Source organism: Ruditapes philippinarum, unplaced genomic scaffold, assembly GCF_026571515.1.
Source record: "Ruditapes philippinarum isolate M1 unplaced genomic scaffold, ASM2657151v2 ctg3234_1_1_1_1, whole genome shotgun sequence".
NCBI lineage: Eukaryota > Metazoa > Mollusca > Bivalvia > Venerida > Veneridae > Ruditapes > Ruditapes philippinarum.
The window spans coordinates 34934-50600 of NW_026859637.1; the positions used below are offsets into that span (position 1 = coordinate 34934).

The following is a 15667-nucleotide window of genomic DNA, read 5'->3' on the forward strand; positions in this document are numbered from 1 at the left end:
TTATCTAATAAATTGAGCTTTTAAGTAAAACTTTAAATATTTCTATTGATGTCAATTTTGAATTCCATGCATAATTCTATAACATATTATTGGCATCTTAAATGAAACATATGTATTATTCACTATCCAGAAGGAACAGGTCTGAAAAAAATATCGCATGCTGTTTCACCAAGCACAATAAAGACCTTTCTGTTGTAAATTATCTATGACCATTACCATATGAATAAAAAGCTACTTAAAGCCTAATTAAATGCAATAAACAGCTTACCATAACCCTATCCCATCAATCTAAAACCAGTTTCCCAATCTAAGCTTAATTCCTAAAGGGTATTACTGCAATCTACTTATAAGGTTTATTTCTATAGAAACAAACACAGACTTTTTGGTCCCACAATTCCTTATCAATATTTAAAGATGGCTAGCTTAAAATGCAATTACTTGAAACTGGAGAATTAAATATCATTGAATACTTAAGTTTCACAGCAGATTAGGTCTCGGGTCTGCATTTCCTTATAATACAAACAAAAACTGCCACAGGAGATGGCTACTGAAATATTCTTATAACAAATTTCAATGACTTCAATTAATATTTTGGTAAAATAACATTTCTGAGATGATAGGAGCATACACAATTTTTGTCTGGTGATAAAAACATTTTAGGGTGTGTAATACAAAGTTCTGTAAAAATCCACTGATTGGTTCATGATATGTTTAAAGGTTAAATCTATTTACACATGTACCTATGGTCAAGTGTTTCTAAAAGTTTATCTAAAACTATTGAGCAATAAATCTATAATATCTGTCATGTGACAGAGTGACATAGTCAGTCTTACCTTGTTTGCTATTTCTGACCTCCAGACAAAGTTCCTTCTCTTTTTTCTTATTTATGATTTCACCGCCTAGCAGACGATGAAAATCATCTAAGCAACAACCTTTGAGATTTGTGATAACTGGGTTAACTCTTTCATTTGGTGTGAATATAATCTGAAATATTTAAACCATTCAATAATACCTCCACCAAACAGAAAAGATTCCTGACATTTTATTTTCAAAAGCAAATCCAGAAATCAGTCAAGTTAAAGTGACCGTATGCACATTTATTCACTGTAAGGGCTGAGATCATTTACATGTAATAATTGTACATATATATTTTGAAAGACTAACTATAACTATGGCAATTGAATTAAACAAGAACTGATAATAACATAATGTATAAATAGCCTGAAATATTAAAAGACTGTCCCACTCTTTTTATAAAATGAAGAAAAACAATAAATAATGAAGGATATTTATAGAAATTTCTGTGGGTCACAGTAGTTTTTGATTATTCAGATGATGTTTAGTTTAAAATTGAAAAAATATGACATAATGTAAAAATAAAAAGTTTTTTTTTAAATTTTACCTGCATTATGTGACTCAACATTTACTCTATATATACAGCTCTACATGTATAAACAGTTCAAATTTGATAAAGAAATATCTATCTTCCATAAATGTCTAACCCCAGGCTGGGACATAGACATAACTCTAGACTTCAGAGACAGCTATGAGATACAAGGGAATCTGGGAACCAGTCCCTGGCTCTTATTGAATAGACACCCCTTGGATCTTTTACATGCCCTGTGTATTGCACTGATACATGCGAGGATTACCTGGATTTCTTACCAGTGCACCTCTAGGTAGGAGGAAAACATTGAAAGTATCTCTGAAAATTCCAAAGGATGTTATCCAGGATCAAACCCGGGACCTCAGGAGTGACAGTCAGTGGTCTAACCAACTAAGTTATTGTGCCACCTTTCTATAAATATTCAAATTTATTGGCCACATCTAAACTACAATAAAGCCATTATTCTAAGGTGAGCTTAAAGTATTACACTTGTCCAGCCTAAGAATGTCTTTATTCCCCCTACTAGAACTCATGCCAGTTTGGAAAGGGTAGATACAATAAGTAGGTAGGTAAGTTTTTTTTACACCATTAATAGAGATTAAACTTACTCCTTTCACTTGCTCCCCTTCATTAATCTCCAACAGCTTGTGTTGTTTAGTTATAAATATCCCAGTGTGATTACCTCCCTTGAACACTAGCCTGTCCAGGTTTGAGTATTTCATCCTGATACGTCTGCTCATGTTCTTGTCTGGCAATCCTGTCCGATTTTCACTAGAAATAAAACATCTTACTATGTAAGTTATCCATGTTTGTTTATTTATTCAAACACCTCCAACAGAAGATATAGTTTAAACATATTTATTTATGCTCTATTGTGAAACAAGGTCTTGCAACTTATATAAATCACTTTTGAGTTCTCTTCCTGGAACCAACCAGAACTGGTGTCATATGAAGAAACATGGTCGTGATGCAAGTAGGGTTCGAACCCATGATCCCTGGGTTGAGAGGCAGATACCTTAACCACTAAGCCACCACTCCTAGATCACAAAAGATTATACACAAGCATGGCTTATAACAAGGTTCACAAGTTAAATTCTAACATAATTAGATGTTTAAAGGTTTCATCTATAACACACAAAGTTGATAGTGGACTTGCTCGATAACTTAGATTGGAAGTGAATGATCCAACGCTAGTCAAAATTGATGAATATTTACCTATAACATCAAGGAAAGACAAACAGATTTTTTATTTAAGATATTATATTAATTTAATCCATTATTATTCTTTTTATTTTATATGTAACATCATGTAATTTTAGGAATTGAATTATTTGGACAATTTAAGAAAGGCTAGCCACTTTGCATGTCTAGACTCTGTAAATAATTATATAATATAGTCATGGTTTAAGTAACTTCCAATAAAGCTTACGTTGGACAATCTTTTGGTAATAGTGCTGTATAAACTTCATGACTGGAGAAGTCAGATATAACACTATTATCACTGGAGCTATCTGATTGGCTAATGATGCTGTCACATTCTGCACCCTGTCTTTTATTTGCTGACCTCATACTGTCACCTGTCTCTCTAATGTAGGATTTACCTACATGTACAGCAAACACATTTAAAACTGCCGTCGATTGCTGATTTATTTACTTTAATTAATTTTATTTTACTTTTGATCTTTATTTCTATTTCTGTGAAAAATTTGTACCATTTTTAATATACAGCCTAACCCCATTATTCGACAACCCTAAAAATTTCTAACAACCATGTACGTATTTAGATAATCGTGATAATAACATGTGTTTTTAAATCAACTTTTATTACCGAAAATAAAATTATGCAATAAACATAAATAAGCTGTAAACCTGAAGTATTTGAAGATTCAAATGATGAACCAGATGGTATTGTGCTTAGTTTGCGACTTTCATCATGACTTCCTCCAGATGTACGTGGTATATACACTGTACTCTCACTGGCAGTGTCAGGTACTACTTCCTCATACTTGGCTAAATGATGACTCACAGGCACTGCAACAGTAAATACATATCATACAAATGACTCACAGGCACTGCAATAGTAATATATATCATACAAAATGACTCAGAGGCACTGCAACAGTAATATATATCATACAAAATGACTCACAGGCACTGCAACAGTAATATATATCATACAAAATGACTCACAGGCACTGCAACAGTAATATATATCATACAAAATGACTCACAGGCACTGCAACAGTAATATATATCATACAAAATGACTCACAGGCACTGCAACAGTAATATATATCATACAAAATGACTCACAGGCACTGCAACAGTAATATATATCATACAAAATGACTCACAGGCACTTCAAATAGTAATATATATCATACAAAATGACTCACAGGCACTGCAACAGTAATATATATCATACAAAATGACTCACAGGCACTTCAATAGTAATATATATCATACAAAACGACTCACAGGCACTGCAATAGTAATATATATCATACAAAATGACTCACAGGCACTTCAACAGTAATATATATCATACAAAATGACTCACAGGCACTTTAATAGTAATATATATCATACAAAATGACTCACAGGCACTGCAATAGTAATATATATCATACAAAATGACTCACAGGCATTTCAATAGTAATATATATCATACAAAATGACTCATAGGCACTTTAATAGTAATATATATCATACAAAATGACTCACAAGCATTTCAATAGTAATATATATCATACAAAATGACTCATAGGCACTGCAACAGTAATATATATCATACAAAATGACTCATAGGCACTGCAACAGTAAAATATATCATACAAAACAACTCACAAGCACTATCAGAGGATCACATTTCTTTTTTACATACTGAAAGTTTAATCATTTAATTAGTATATTGATTTTTCTTGTCTAATGAAGTTGTGTGAAATTTTGTCTGCTTAAGGCATAACATCAACTAGACAGGTTGCATTATTGTATGATGTCATGGCCTTTAAATAATGCAGATCTAGCATAGCAAATGCATAAGTAACTGCAAATTTTTAAATAAGAACAAAAATCTGCCACAACCACTGTGTAGCTTTTTGTTTATTTATAATATTCTGTAGATAAAAAGTTGCAAAAATTTGCAGATACAGAGTAATACGAGATCTACTGTCTTCAGCTGGTTTTAAAGTGTAAGGGATGGGTAAAACAGGGAGTTTGACAATAAACATCCCTGGTGGCCTTCAATAAAGAAGTATGCCAACATAGTGGAGAACCATATAAAAAAAAGACAGCTAAATCGCTATTGTACTCCATCTAGCCTCATCTTCATTTTAATAATCTATATCAAATCCTTATTGTAGTTTAAGTAACAATTTTTTCTCTCAAAATATCAAGTAATTGGTGGTATGAAACAAAGGGGTCATTATATTACATTGTTGAACACAATGCTGACTCAACTGGGCTTGTGCAAAGTTAAAAAAAAAACTATATAAAACTGGACTTAAGCGCTTTGTCCAATATAGGATTGACAGCTTTGTACTTGTCCAACAGAATTCAATAATGTACTAAACAATATATAATATAACCTCATAATATCATTCAATATGCCTCATAGACAAAGTAACATACCTCTTCTATGTATGGATTCAAATTCAGGTGTTTCATTCAACATCACAGGTGTGCTATCCCGAAAACTTCCAGTGTTCACATTCATTGATGTAGATATATTTTTTTGAGAGAACCTAAAATTTGCAACCTCTCGCTGAAACATTTTCTCCGGGGTCTCATTTGCCTTGGCAGGTAATGTGTAAGATTTATGATTCAAGTCATTCATGTCATCATCTATGGTAAAACAAAACAAACATAATTGAGCCGTGTCACGACAAAACCAACGTAATGCGTTTGCGACCAGCATGGATCCAGACCAGCCTGCGCATCTGCACAGTCTGATCAGGATCCATGCTGTTCGCTTACCAACCCTTTTACAAGTAGAGAAACTGATAGCGAACAGTGTGGATACTGATCAGACTGCGCAAATGCGCAGGCTGGTCTGGATCCATGCTGGTCTCAAACGCACTATGTTTGTTTTGTCGTGACGTGGCTCAAATATCAATATATAACTATCACAACAGGCTTGTCAATATAACAGTCTTAACTTTTTTTAACATCAACATAACTTATTAACATGTCATATGAAACTTAAAAACTATTCCTTTTTTTGAATTTGTGTTTAAGTCCTCTTGTATACAAAAAATATAATATTTTCCAGAGGATATATACATATGTATGGTGGTGCCATTAATTATAATAATGAAAATGAATGACATGCATTTAATTTATTTTACTGGTTCATGTATAAACTTTTTAAGGCAATTGAAGTTGTTGTAGAAACATTCAGGTCAAATTACAATTGTTACAGGGGAAGCTATGTTTGCCAATTAGTACATAATCAGATTGTTTAGGTCATGACAACAACTCCGCTGTTTAATACATGTAGAAAAGTTGAGCTTAAAATAATCAAATCACAAAATCCTGACAATATGAGCCAATACACTTCATGAGAACACTTCTGTGAAAGCTTAGTTGAAATTAGTTGAGAAAATTGAATGAGCAGTTGCAAACAAAACAGATTTTTTCACCTGCCGTAACAGCCATCTAAAACATTCATCAATCTCCTAACAGTACCTGTATTTTCTTTGGAAAAACCTGGTTACATATTACTTACAGGCGTAAGAGAACCACTTTTTTACTGTTTCAACAGTTCTCATCAATATAAATGGTACAATTTCATAAACTGTTCGCATTAACAAACGGTTAGCTGAGAAAGCTTTGGATTGATAAAGATAGGACAAAAGAAGATACATGAAGCAAAAAGTAACAGGGGTGAATCATTTAAACATAAAATGTCACAAAAGTTTTATTCTACAAGAAAAAAAGTTACTTCAAAAATTTTAAAACAAGAGCTGTGCATAAGACAACAAACTTAAGTGTTCCTTTAACAGAATACTGATATAGATGTATGTGCTCTAGCCTAAATGTTAGTGTGTGAAGGTCACAAATAAGTATTCCATGATTCAAAGCAATATCTCAAAGGATTCAGTCAAACCATGGATGATACAAACAAAAAACTTCAATGAAATTTTAGAACAAAGAAGGCCCTTACATATATTAAAATTTATGACAGCATAATGCACTCTTTCATACAAGAGGAGATGATGGTCATGAAATAGTTTACCCAGGTAACAAAAAAATACCTTACAGAGTTCAGTGAAAAAATGAGTAATAGAAAATCTTTCACCATGATCTTAAATGTAGTAAGAGCAGTGTATGTCTTACTAGAATCAGGCTATCTTTGCAAATGATATTCATCTTAGTATTAACAGATAAAGTGTCATATTACTAAAATACTGTTGTGAGAATAAACAAGAGGGCCATGATGACCTGAAATCGCTCACCTGTATATAGGACCCTGGGCCAAGGCCAATTTTTAACCAGGGGCTTTTACTTGAACAAACTTGGTAGACACTCATTAGAAGATGTTTCATGCTAAAGCTCTAGCTAAGCTCTAGCTCTTTGGGGTTTTTATAACAAGATTTTTTAAGTTTTTACTATATACATATAGGGAAAAACAATGACCCCCAGGGCAGGGCCAATTTTAACCTAAGTTTATTTGAACAAACTTGGTAGACACCCATTAGAAGAAGTTTCATGCTAAATATCTTAGCTCTAGCTCTTTGGGGTGTTTAAAAGAGGATTTTTTTTTAGTTTTACCATGTACATTAAGGAAAAACAATGACCCCCTGCCAATTTTTATCCCAGGACTTTTATTTGAACAAACTTGGTAGACACCTACTACAAGGTGTTTCCTGCTAAATATCTAAGCTCTAGCTATTTTGGTTTTTAAAAGAGGATTTTTTAAGTTTTTACTATATACAAATAAGAAAAATCAATGACCCCTGGCATGGGGCAAATTTTACCCAAGGGCTTTTATTTGAACAAACTTCATAGACACCCACTAGAGGATGTTTCATGCTTAATATCTAAGCTCTAGCTATTTGGGTTTTTTAAAAGAAGATTTTTTAAGTATGTACTATATACAAATAAGAAAATCAATGACCCCCAACCCGAGGCAGGGCCAATTTTGACCCCAGGGCATTTATTTGAACACTGACTAGATAATGTTTCATGCCAAATATTTAAGCTCTAGCTCTTTTGGTTTTCTAAAAGAAGATATTTTAAGTTTTTTTCTTTTGGTTGGAACATTCCTGTGAAGTTTGGATGAAATTGGCTTAGCGGTTTGTGAGGAGATTTGTAAAAGTTTATGGACGGATGGACGATGAACGGACTGATGCCAGACGAAATGCAATCACAAAAGCTCACCAAACACACCTTATTAATTTGCTTAAAAAAACAACACTTGTTAGATAGGACACTTATAAGTCAGGATCACTTTAAGTTCTTATAAACAAGAACCGGTTGAACTGGGTGATGCTCCCCGAGAAGGTTCTGGACACAGGAAAGTATAAAAAAAAATGAACAAAGGGCAAAAACTCCAAAATTAGGCAAAGCGGAGTTATGTTTTTTTGCACTGCACTTCTATTCAATGAGATCTATCTATCTATAAAGTTTCCTGATGATATCAGAGTTATGTCCCGGGTAAAAGTCCAAGTGTAAAAATGAACAAAGGGCAATAACTCCAAAATTAGACCAGGCTTTGTTTAGGTTCTTTAAGCATTGCAGTTCTATCCAATTATATCTAGCTACCTACAAAGTTTCATGTTGATATCTCTAATAGTTTTAAAGTAATGTCCAGGACAAAAGTCAAAAAGTAAAAATAAACAAAGGGCAATTACTTCAAAATAAGGCAAGGCAGAGTAATGATTCTTAAGCACTGCACTTCCACCCAATGAGACCTATCTATCTACAAAGATTCATGTTGATATCTCTTATAATTTTAGAGTAATGTCCCAGACAAAGTTCAAAGTGTCAAAATGAACAAAGGGCAATAACTCCAAAAGTAGGCAAGACAGTGTTACAGTTCTTGTGCACTGCAATCTTATACAATGAGATCTATCTACCTACAAAGTTTCATGTTGATATCTCTTATACATTAAGAGTTATGTGCCGGACAAAGTTCAAAGTGTTAAAATAAACAAAGGGGGATAATTCAAAAATTAGGCAAGGCAGAGTTAAGGTTCTTGTTCACTGCACACCTACTCAATGAGATCTATCTACCTACAAAGTTTCATGTTGATACCTCTTATACTTTTAGAGTTATGTCCAGGACAAAGTTCAAAGTGTAAAATAAACAAAGGAGGATAATTCAAAAATTAGACAAGGCAGAGTTACGGTTCTTGTGCACTGCACACCTACTTAATGAGATCTATCTACCTACAAAGTTTCATGTTGATACCTCTTATACTTTTAGAGTTATGTCCCAGACAAATTTCAAAGTGTAAAATAAACAAAGGGGAATAATTCAAAAATTAGGCAAGGCAGAGTTACGGTTCTTGTGCACTGCACACCTACTCAATGAGATCTATCTACCTACAAAGTTTCGTGTTGATACCTCTTATACTTTTAGAGTTATGTCCCGGACAAAGTTCAAAGTGTAAAATAAACAAAGGAAGATAATTCAAAAATTAGGCAAGGCAGAGTTACGGTTCTTGTGCACTGCACACCTACTCAATGAGATCTATCTACCTACAAAGTTTCATGTTGATACATCTTATACTTTTAGAGTAATGTCCCGGACAAAGTTCAAAGTGTAAAATAAACAAAGGGGGATTATTCACAAATTAGGCAAGGCAGAGTTACGGTTCTTGTGCACTGCACACCTACTCAATGAGATCTATCTACCTACAAAGTTTCATATTGATACCTCTTATACTTTTAGAGTAATGTCCCGGACAAAGTTCAAAGTGTAAAATAAACAAAGGGGAATAATTCAAAAATCAGGCAAGGCAGAGTTACGGTTCTTGTGCACTGCACACCCACTCAATGAGATCTATCTACCTACAAAGTTTCATGTTGATACCTCTTATACTTTTAGAGTTATGTCCAGGACAAAGTTCAAAGTGTAAAATAAACAAAGGAAGATAATTCAAAAATCAGGCAAGGCAGAGTTACGGTTCTTGTGCACTGCACACCTACTCAATGAGATCTATCTACCTACAAAGTTTCATGTTGATACCTCTTATACTTTTAGAGTAATGTCCCGGACAAAGTTCAAAGTGTAAAATAAACAAAGGGGGATTATTCACAAATTAGGCAAGGCAGAGTTACGGTTCTTGTGCACTGCACACCTACTCAATGAGATCTATCTACCTACAAAGTTTCATGTTGATATCTCTTATACTTTTAGAGTTATTTCCCGGACAAAGTTCAAAGTGTAAAATAAACAAAGGGGGATAATTAAAAAATTAGGCAAGGCAGAGTTACGGTTCTGGTGCACTGCACACCTACTCAATAAGATCTATCTACCTACAAAGTTTCATGTTGATACCTCTTATACTTTTAGAGTTATGTCCAGGACAAAGTTCAAAGTGTAAAAATAAACAAAGGGGAATAATTCAAAAGTTAGACAAGGCAGAGTTACGGTTCTTGTGCACCTCTTGTTGTTTCAAAGTTATGTCCCGGACAAGAAAAGGGGACGGACGGACGGAAAGACGGACGGACGGACAAGGCGGCGACTATATGCTCCCCCGAAATTTTTTCGGGGAGCATAAAAATGGTCATTTAATTAACAGAAAAAGTCAAATGTAAAACAGTCACAATCAAGACAGAGTTACTTATAAGACAGAAAAATATAAGACATGGTTATCTTTAAAACAGACATTTTTAAAACTGAGTTATTTATAAGAAAATTACTCATAAAAAGGATTCACTTATAAGACAGAATTAAGTCATTTATAAAACAGGGTTACTTATAAGACAAGATTACTCATAAAAATGACTCACTTTTAAGGCAGAGTCATTTTTTATAAGACAATGTCACTTACATGTACAAGACAGGAATACAACTACCTACAAGCAGCATCACATATAAGTAACAGTTACTTATAAGAAAAGTTCACTTTTAAGACAGGTATTCTGGTAAGACTATAAGTTAGGGTTACTTTCAAGACAATGACACTTATATAATACAGTATAACATATAAGACAAAGTCACTTATTAGACATGGTTACTCATAAGACAGTCAATTATAAGACAGACAGAAAATTATCTACTCATTTAGTCTTTATAAGACGCATGTTTAAAATAAATAGTCATGATGTTATGTACTCAATATAATGTCAAAGTCAATGGGTGATGACAAATCAAAAATGGCACATCAAATAGAGACTGCTGAGTATTTAGATATTTCTTTGCTCCAAAATATCATGTGATAAAAAGAGTCTTACATTTGTCATCATTTCATTTAAACTGTCTGAGAAATTTCATTAAGTTTGCCACAGACTTTCTTTATAGACCATTCCTAGACTTGTATAATATTTATAGGTTATTACACATTGAACTGTACAATTGTGGAATATATATGGATGAGCGAAACATAATTGGACAAGCTGCTGGACAAGTAAAATATAATTTCTCAAGCTTTGTACAAGTCCAAATATATCCTTTATTGTTCATAAAAATGTTATACATTAGAGAATGTTGCATGAATGTGCTATTCTGATGGTTTGTATTACTTGAGCCCATTGGGTGTACCAACATTACAACCACATTTGCAAAATAAGCCTACTTTTTTTTAAAAGGGGGGGGGGGGATAATAACAACAAATGTAAGATCATATTTGTCAAACAAACAACAAAAAAATCATATCATTTGATGGCACTCTGTGACTGGCATTTTACTCAAAATAGTCAATCAAACAAGGAAAACTTATTACTTAATTTCAATCTTTGTTTAGAGATTTAGAGAAAGCAGAAAGGAACAAAATAAAGAAAAAAGTCTTCTAGAAATAAATACCTTTCTTCATTAAAAAGTCACCTAAAGAAAATAACACTGATTGGTAATTAGAGTCTCACATTGCAAAGTAACACTCATTAGAAAATATTTTCAGACTAAATGACAATAAGGCCATAATGGCTATTGGTTACTCATCTAAGATCCATTGACATAATTTATATAACTTTTGTCCATGTCCACTAGGAAATACTACATGCCAAATATCTAAGCTCTAAGCATTGTTAGTTCATAAAAGAAAATTAAAGTGATGGCCAAAAGAAAACAGACAAACAAAAGCTGACCTTTATTCTTGATATGTTTGACCCTTTAGCATGAGCTAAGCAGCTGTCACGATCACAATTTAATTCAATTCCCCCCTCCCCCAACCCCTCTTAAATAAATAGCTAAAACTTTCATAACAATGATAAAAAAATAAGTACCAAGAAGATCCGCCCCTGGGGTGTGTCGTCTCTGACTTGCCAGCCTATCAGCATACTTCTCACCAGTGTATCCTTTCTTCACAACTTTCCGCCTCTGAAATTTATAGTTCTGTACAACTGTAGATACATAGTTACAAAATATCTAGATATAAAGTGCAACCAATGTTAGTCTGTGCAAATAGTATATATATGATGCAAATTTAACCCTTTACTTGCTGAATTTCATCAATTGATTTATCCAACTTATCAATTTTGGGAATAAAATACAAAAAATAAAATTTTAAAGTTAGTCTGTCAACAATAGAGCTTAGTCAGACTACATGGATGTTCAGAATTGCCAAAGATTGTCAAGGTCAAATAAAGGTCAAGGTTAAGGTCAGAATAATTCAACATATTGGTTTTGTCATATGTGTTGCTGCCAAACACTGATCAGTTTCTGTTCCAGCTGGTTAAGAAAATAATTAAATTGAGCCGTGCCACGACAAAACCAACATAATGCGTTTGCGACCAGCATGGATGCAGACCAGCCTGCGCATCCACGCAGTCTGATCAGGATCCATGCTGTTCGCTTACCAACGCTATTACAATTAGAGAAACTGATAGCGAACAGCGTGGATCCTGATCAGACTGCGCGGATGCGCAGGCTGGTCTGGATCTATGCTGGTCGCAAACGCATGATGTTGGTTTTGTCGTGACGCGGCTCAATTAATGATTTATTTATCTACATTGAATATATTAATGTGATACATAACTAAGGAAAATCTATCACACATTTGAATACATTAAACATTTCAGCATAATTACTAACATAAAGTAAGATAATGGCATAAAGGTGTTGCTTATTCATTTCTAACAAAAGTCTTTAAAATATATTCAAATGTTTGAACAGTTTATGATAAATTTTAAAACAGATACTTAAGGCTTCTATATATAATTATGTAAAAAAACATCACAAAAGATTTTAGCAATCTGATTAATAATTAACTTTAAAAAGAACATAATCAAGCAAATGATCTAAATATTGTTAGCTGACTAGTTGATAGCAAGCAGTACTAACAATACAATTATATGTTTCAACAGTTAGGTACTAAAGTTTGACATTATCACTATTATAACATGTACCTGGAGAAATGTGGGTTTATGATACTAAATTGTGAAGGTAAGTTGAAGCTATAGTAAAGTGGAGATAAAATGAATAAGTAGTTATTATCAATTACCTGACGTACAGATCTATATTGAACTTCCATATCAAAATCAAGCAAGTCCTTAAAAGGCAAGCACATATCATTAAATATTTAGTTCAAGCTCAAAACAGTTTATGTAGTTCAAGCTCAAAACAGTTTATTTAGTTCAAGCTCAAAACAGTGTTTTTAGTTCAAGCTCAAAACAGTATATTTAGTTCAAGCTCAAAACAATATATTTAGTTCAAGCTCAAAACAGTTTATTACCCTTCCAGATTTTTCCGCCTTTTTGATTGGATATTGATCACCCGAAAGAAATTGATATTACCAAGCCAGACGGGTAATATACACACTAAATTTCCCCGTCAGGTACCCGACGTTGTAAACAATGTGCACTGTGGCGATGCGCATACGGTTTGATCTTACACAATGTAAATTCCGATTTACAAGCACTTTTTAACTGTCAAATGATAAATATTTACCAAAATAGAGTAATGATACATATTCTCATCAGTATTGAAAATAAATCTGACCTTGAGAAAGCTTGATATTAATTCTAAAAAAGTGTGTTCAACAGACTACTTTTCTCTTGTTTAAATACGTTACGTTCGAAAGAATATACGTCATGTATTTATGTGACGTTGTGGTAAAGGGGTACCCTAAAGGGAATCTTATTTCGAAGTTTCATTTAAAGTAGCAATGATTTATTTTAAAATCGTCTAAGCTTGACAGGGGAAGGGTAATAAAATTATTATTTTGGTTTTTGAGTGATATATGTGGATATATTACCTGCCAAGATAAAATATCACCCTCGCCTAACGGCTCGGCTGATATAAAATCTTGACAGGTAATATATCTACATATATCACTCAAAAACCAAAATAACATTATAATATTAAGTTTAAGCTCAAAACAATATATTAAGTTCAATATACACACTGATAAAGCAGAATTCATTAATGTGTAAATATATTATAGTTCAGCAACAGTGTGTAGTCCAGAATAATTGTGCAACACTGCATAGTTAACAAATAAACAGCCCAGATAAACATATCACTGCATTGTTAAAATATGAGAGCATTTATAAATTAAACAAACATAGATAGATAAAAGCAGAAATAATTTATCTTTTGTAATTATTATTGTTTCTATTTAATTCATGAGTGTTTGATTTTGCAGACCCTGCGCGTTGACCTTATGAGCACTATAAAGAAGTAGCAACCAAGATGTATGAAAACATCAAAAACTCACTGCTTCACAGAAAATATGCACCTAGTCACACCACAAAAACAACACTGCTGGAAATGAATATGTAAATTGTAACAGGTTCAGGAAGGTCCGTCACCCTCCCTTCTTGCTGGACTTAAAGTGTTAATCTTTTCATATTCAAAAAGTAATAAAAAGACAATACACAATGTTTGAGCTTTAATCTTGTGATGTTTACATGCGCCCTAAAACAATACCATGATAATTAGACTTCATATATTTTGTTTGTCTTTTAACCTTTTCCTCTGCAATTTTGAGATTTTGCTCGGAATATATTTATGAAATGTACTTTCAATTTTGGCATTGATACATGGAATTGTATATCCTTTAAACTTGAAACAAACCACAATTTTTTATGACAACCAAAATACATGAGATATAAAATAAAAATGTGTAAGGTGTATTTACCAAACATGTAGTATTGCTGAAGTTTACCAACATGATATGGTGAATCTGTCTATAACTAACATACATAAACAAGTGCATTTGATAAAAGATTTTTGCTATATTTGGTGTGTGTACATTAAAGTAAAGCTGTCTCATAGTTAACATGCATAAAGTACAGCAGAATTTTGCATTCAAGTTGATATATTTGTACAAAAATATAAAAACATGTATTTACATGTATAAAGTTACAATTTATATTTTCTCAATAAGTGCCAGAAAAACATCAAAAATGCTTTCATGCATACAAACATGGAATAAAATGAGTAAAGATAAAAAATTTTCAATTAAATAAGAAGCATCAACCACTCTAAAAACAGAAGTTAATAAATAACAAACGTGCTACACAAAAACATACACTTGTTATCTATAATACAATGTGTATATATTTATACTTACTTCTATTCTTCTATATGTTCTATTTCTGTCCTACAAACAAAATATTTCACAAATGTTTGGAAACAAAATATTTAATAAACGCTTTCGTTTAATAGACACATGTAAATTGATTTTATATACATGAATGTGTGCACATGGCAAGAATGATGGATGTTTGTTCCTGGGAAACAAAACATGCAGTAAAATATGTTATATTCTTAGGACTTGGCACCTACATCAGCCAATACTTCCAGTTTCTTGACCTTTGAAGAAAACATTTGGCCTTTGTGATGGTTGGAATCTCTTATAGTAGATGAAAAGGGAATTTCATCAATGTGCAATAATAAAAACAACTAGCACTACAAATTCCTGGTTATAATCTTAAAGCATATACAGGTCAGCATTTTTATTCATATTGCAATTATCATTCCAATACCCTAATAAAGAATGCATTTTAAAAAACTTTTATCATAGATTTATTGATAATCAGTTAATTAATGGACGACCTTCTATTAAATGTATAAGAACCAAATGACAAACAATGCATCACTGTTGTAAAACATAATCTAGCTTGCCTACTGATTCTACAGTTTTCTGAGACATGACTAGCAGAAAGAAT

At 32.7% G+C, this 15667-nt stretch overlaps 1 protein-coding gene across 9 annotated transcripts in view; it reads right to left on the bottom strand.

Moving 5' to 3' along the window:
- The window catches only part of LOC132757314 (caspase recruitment domain-containing protein 9-like), a 46452-nt gene that overhangs the window by 1724 nt on the left and 29061 nt on the right, over positions 1–15667 (bottom strand). For 2 of the 9 annotated variants that reach the window (XM_060748560.1, XM_060748561.1), the window contains exons 12-20: positions 15070–15099; positions 12997–13044; positions 11780–11873; positions 11361–11381; positions 5018–5230; positions 3257–3418; positions 2817–2988; positions 1996–2158; positions 834–984 (exon numbers count right to left, since the gene is read on the bottom strand). In XM_060748560.1, coding sequence (XP_060604543.1) covers positions 834–984; positions 1996–2158; positions 2817–2988; positions 3257–3418; positions 5018–5230; positions 11361–11381; positions 11780–11873; positions 12997–13044; positions 15070–15099 — 1054 coding nt within the window. Of the gene's footprint in view, positions 1–833; positions 985–1995; positions 2159–2816; positions 2989–3256; positions 3419–5017; positions 5231–11360; positions 11382–11779; positions 11889–12996; positions 13045–15069; positions 15100–15667 lie in introns of all 9 variants that reach the window. The other 7 variants (XM_060748563.1, XM_060748564.1, XM_060748562.1 and 4 more) reach the window with 7 other exon arrangements.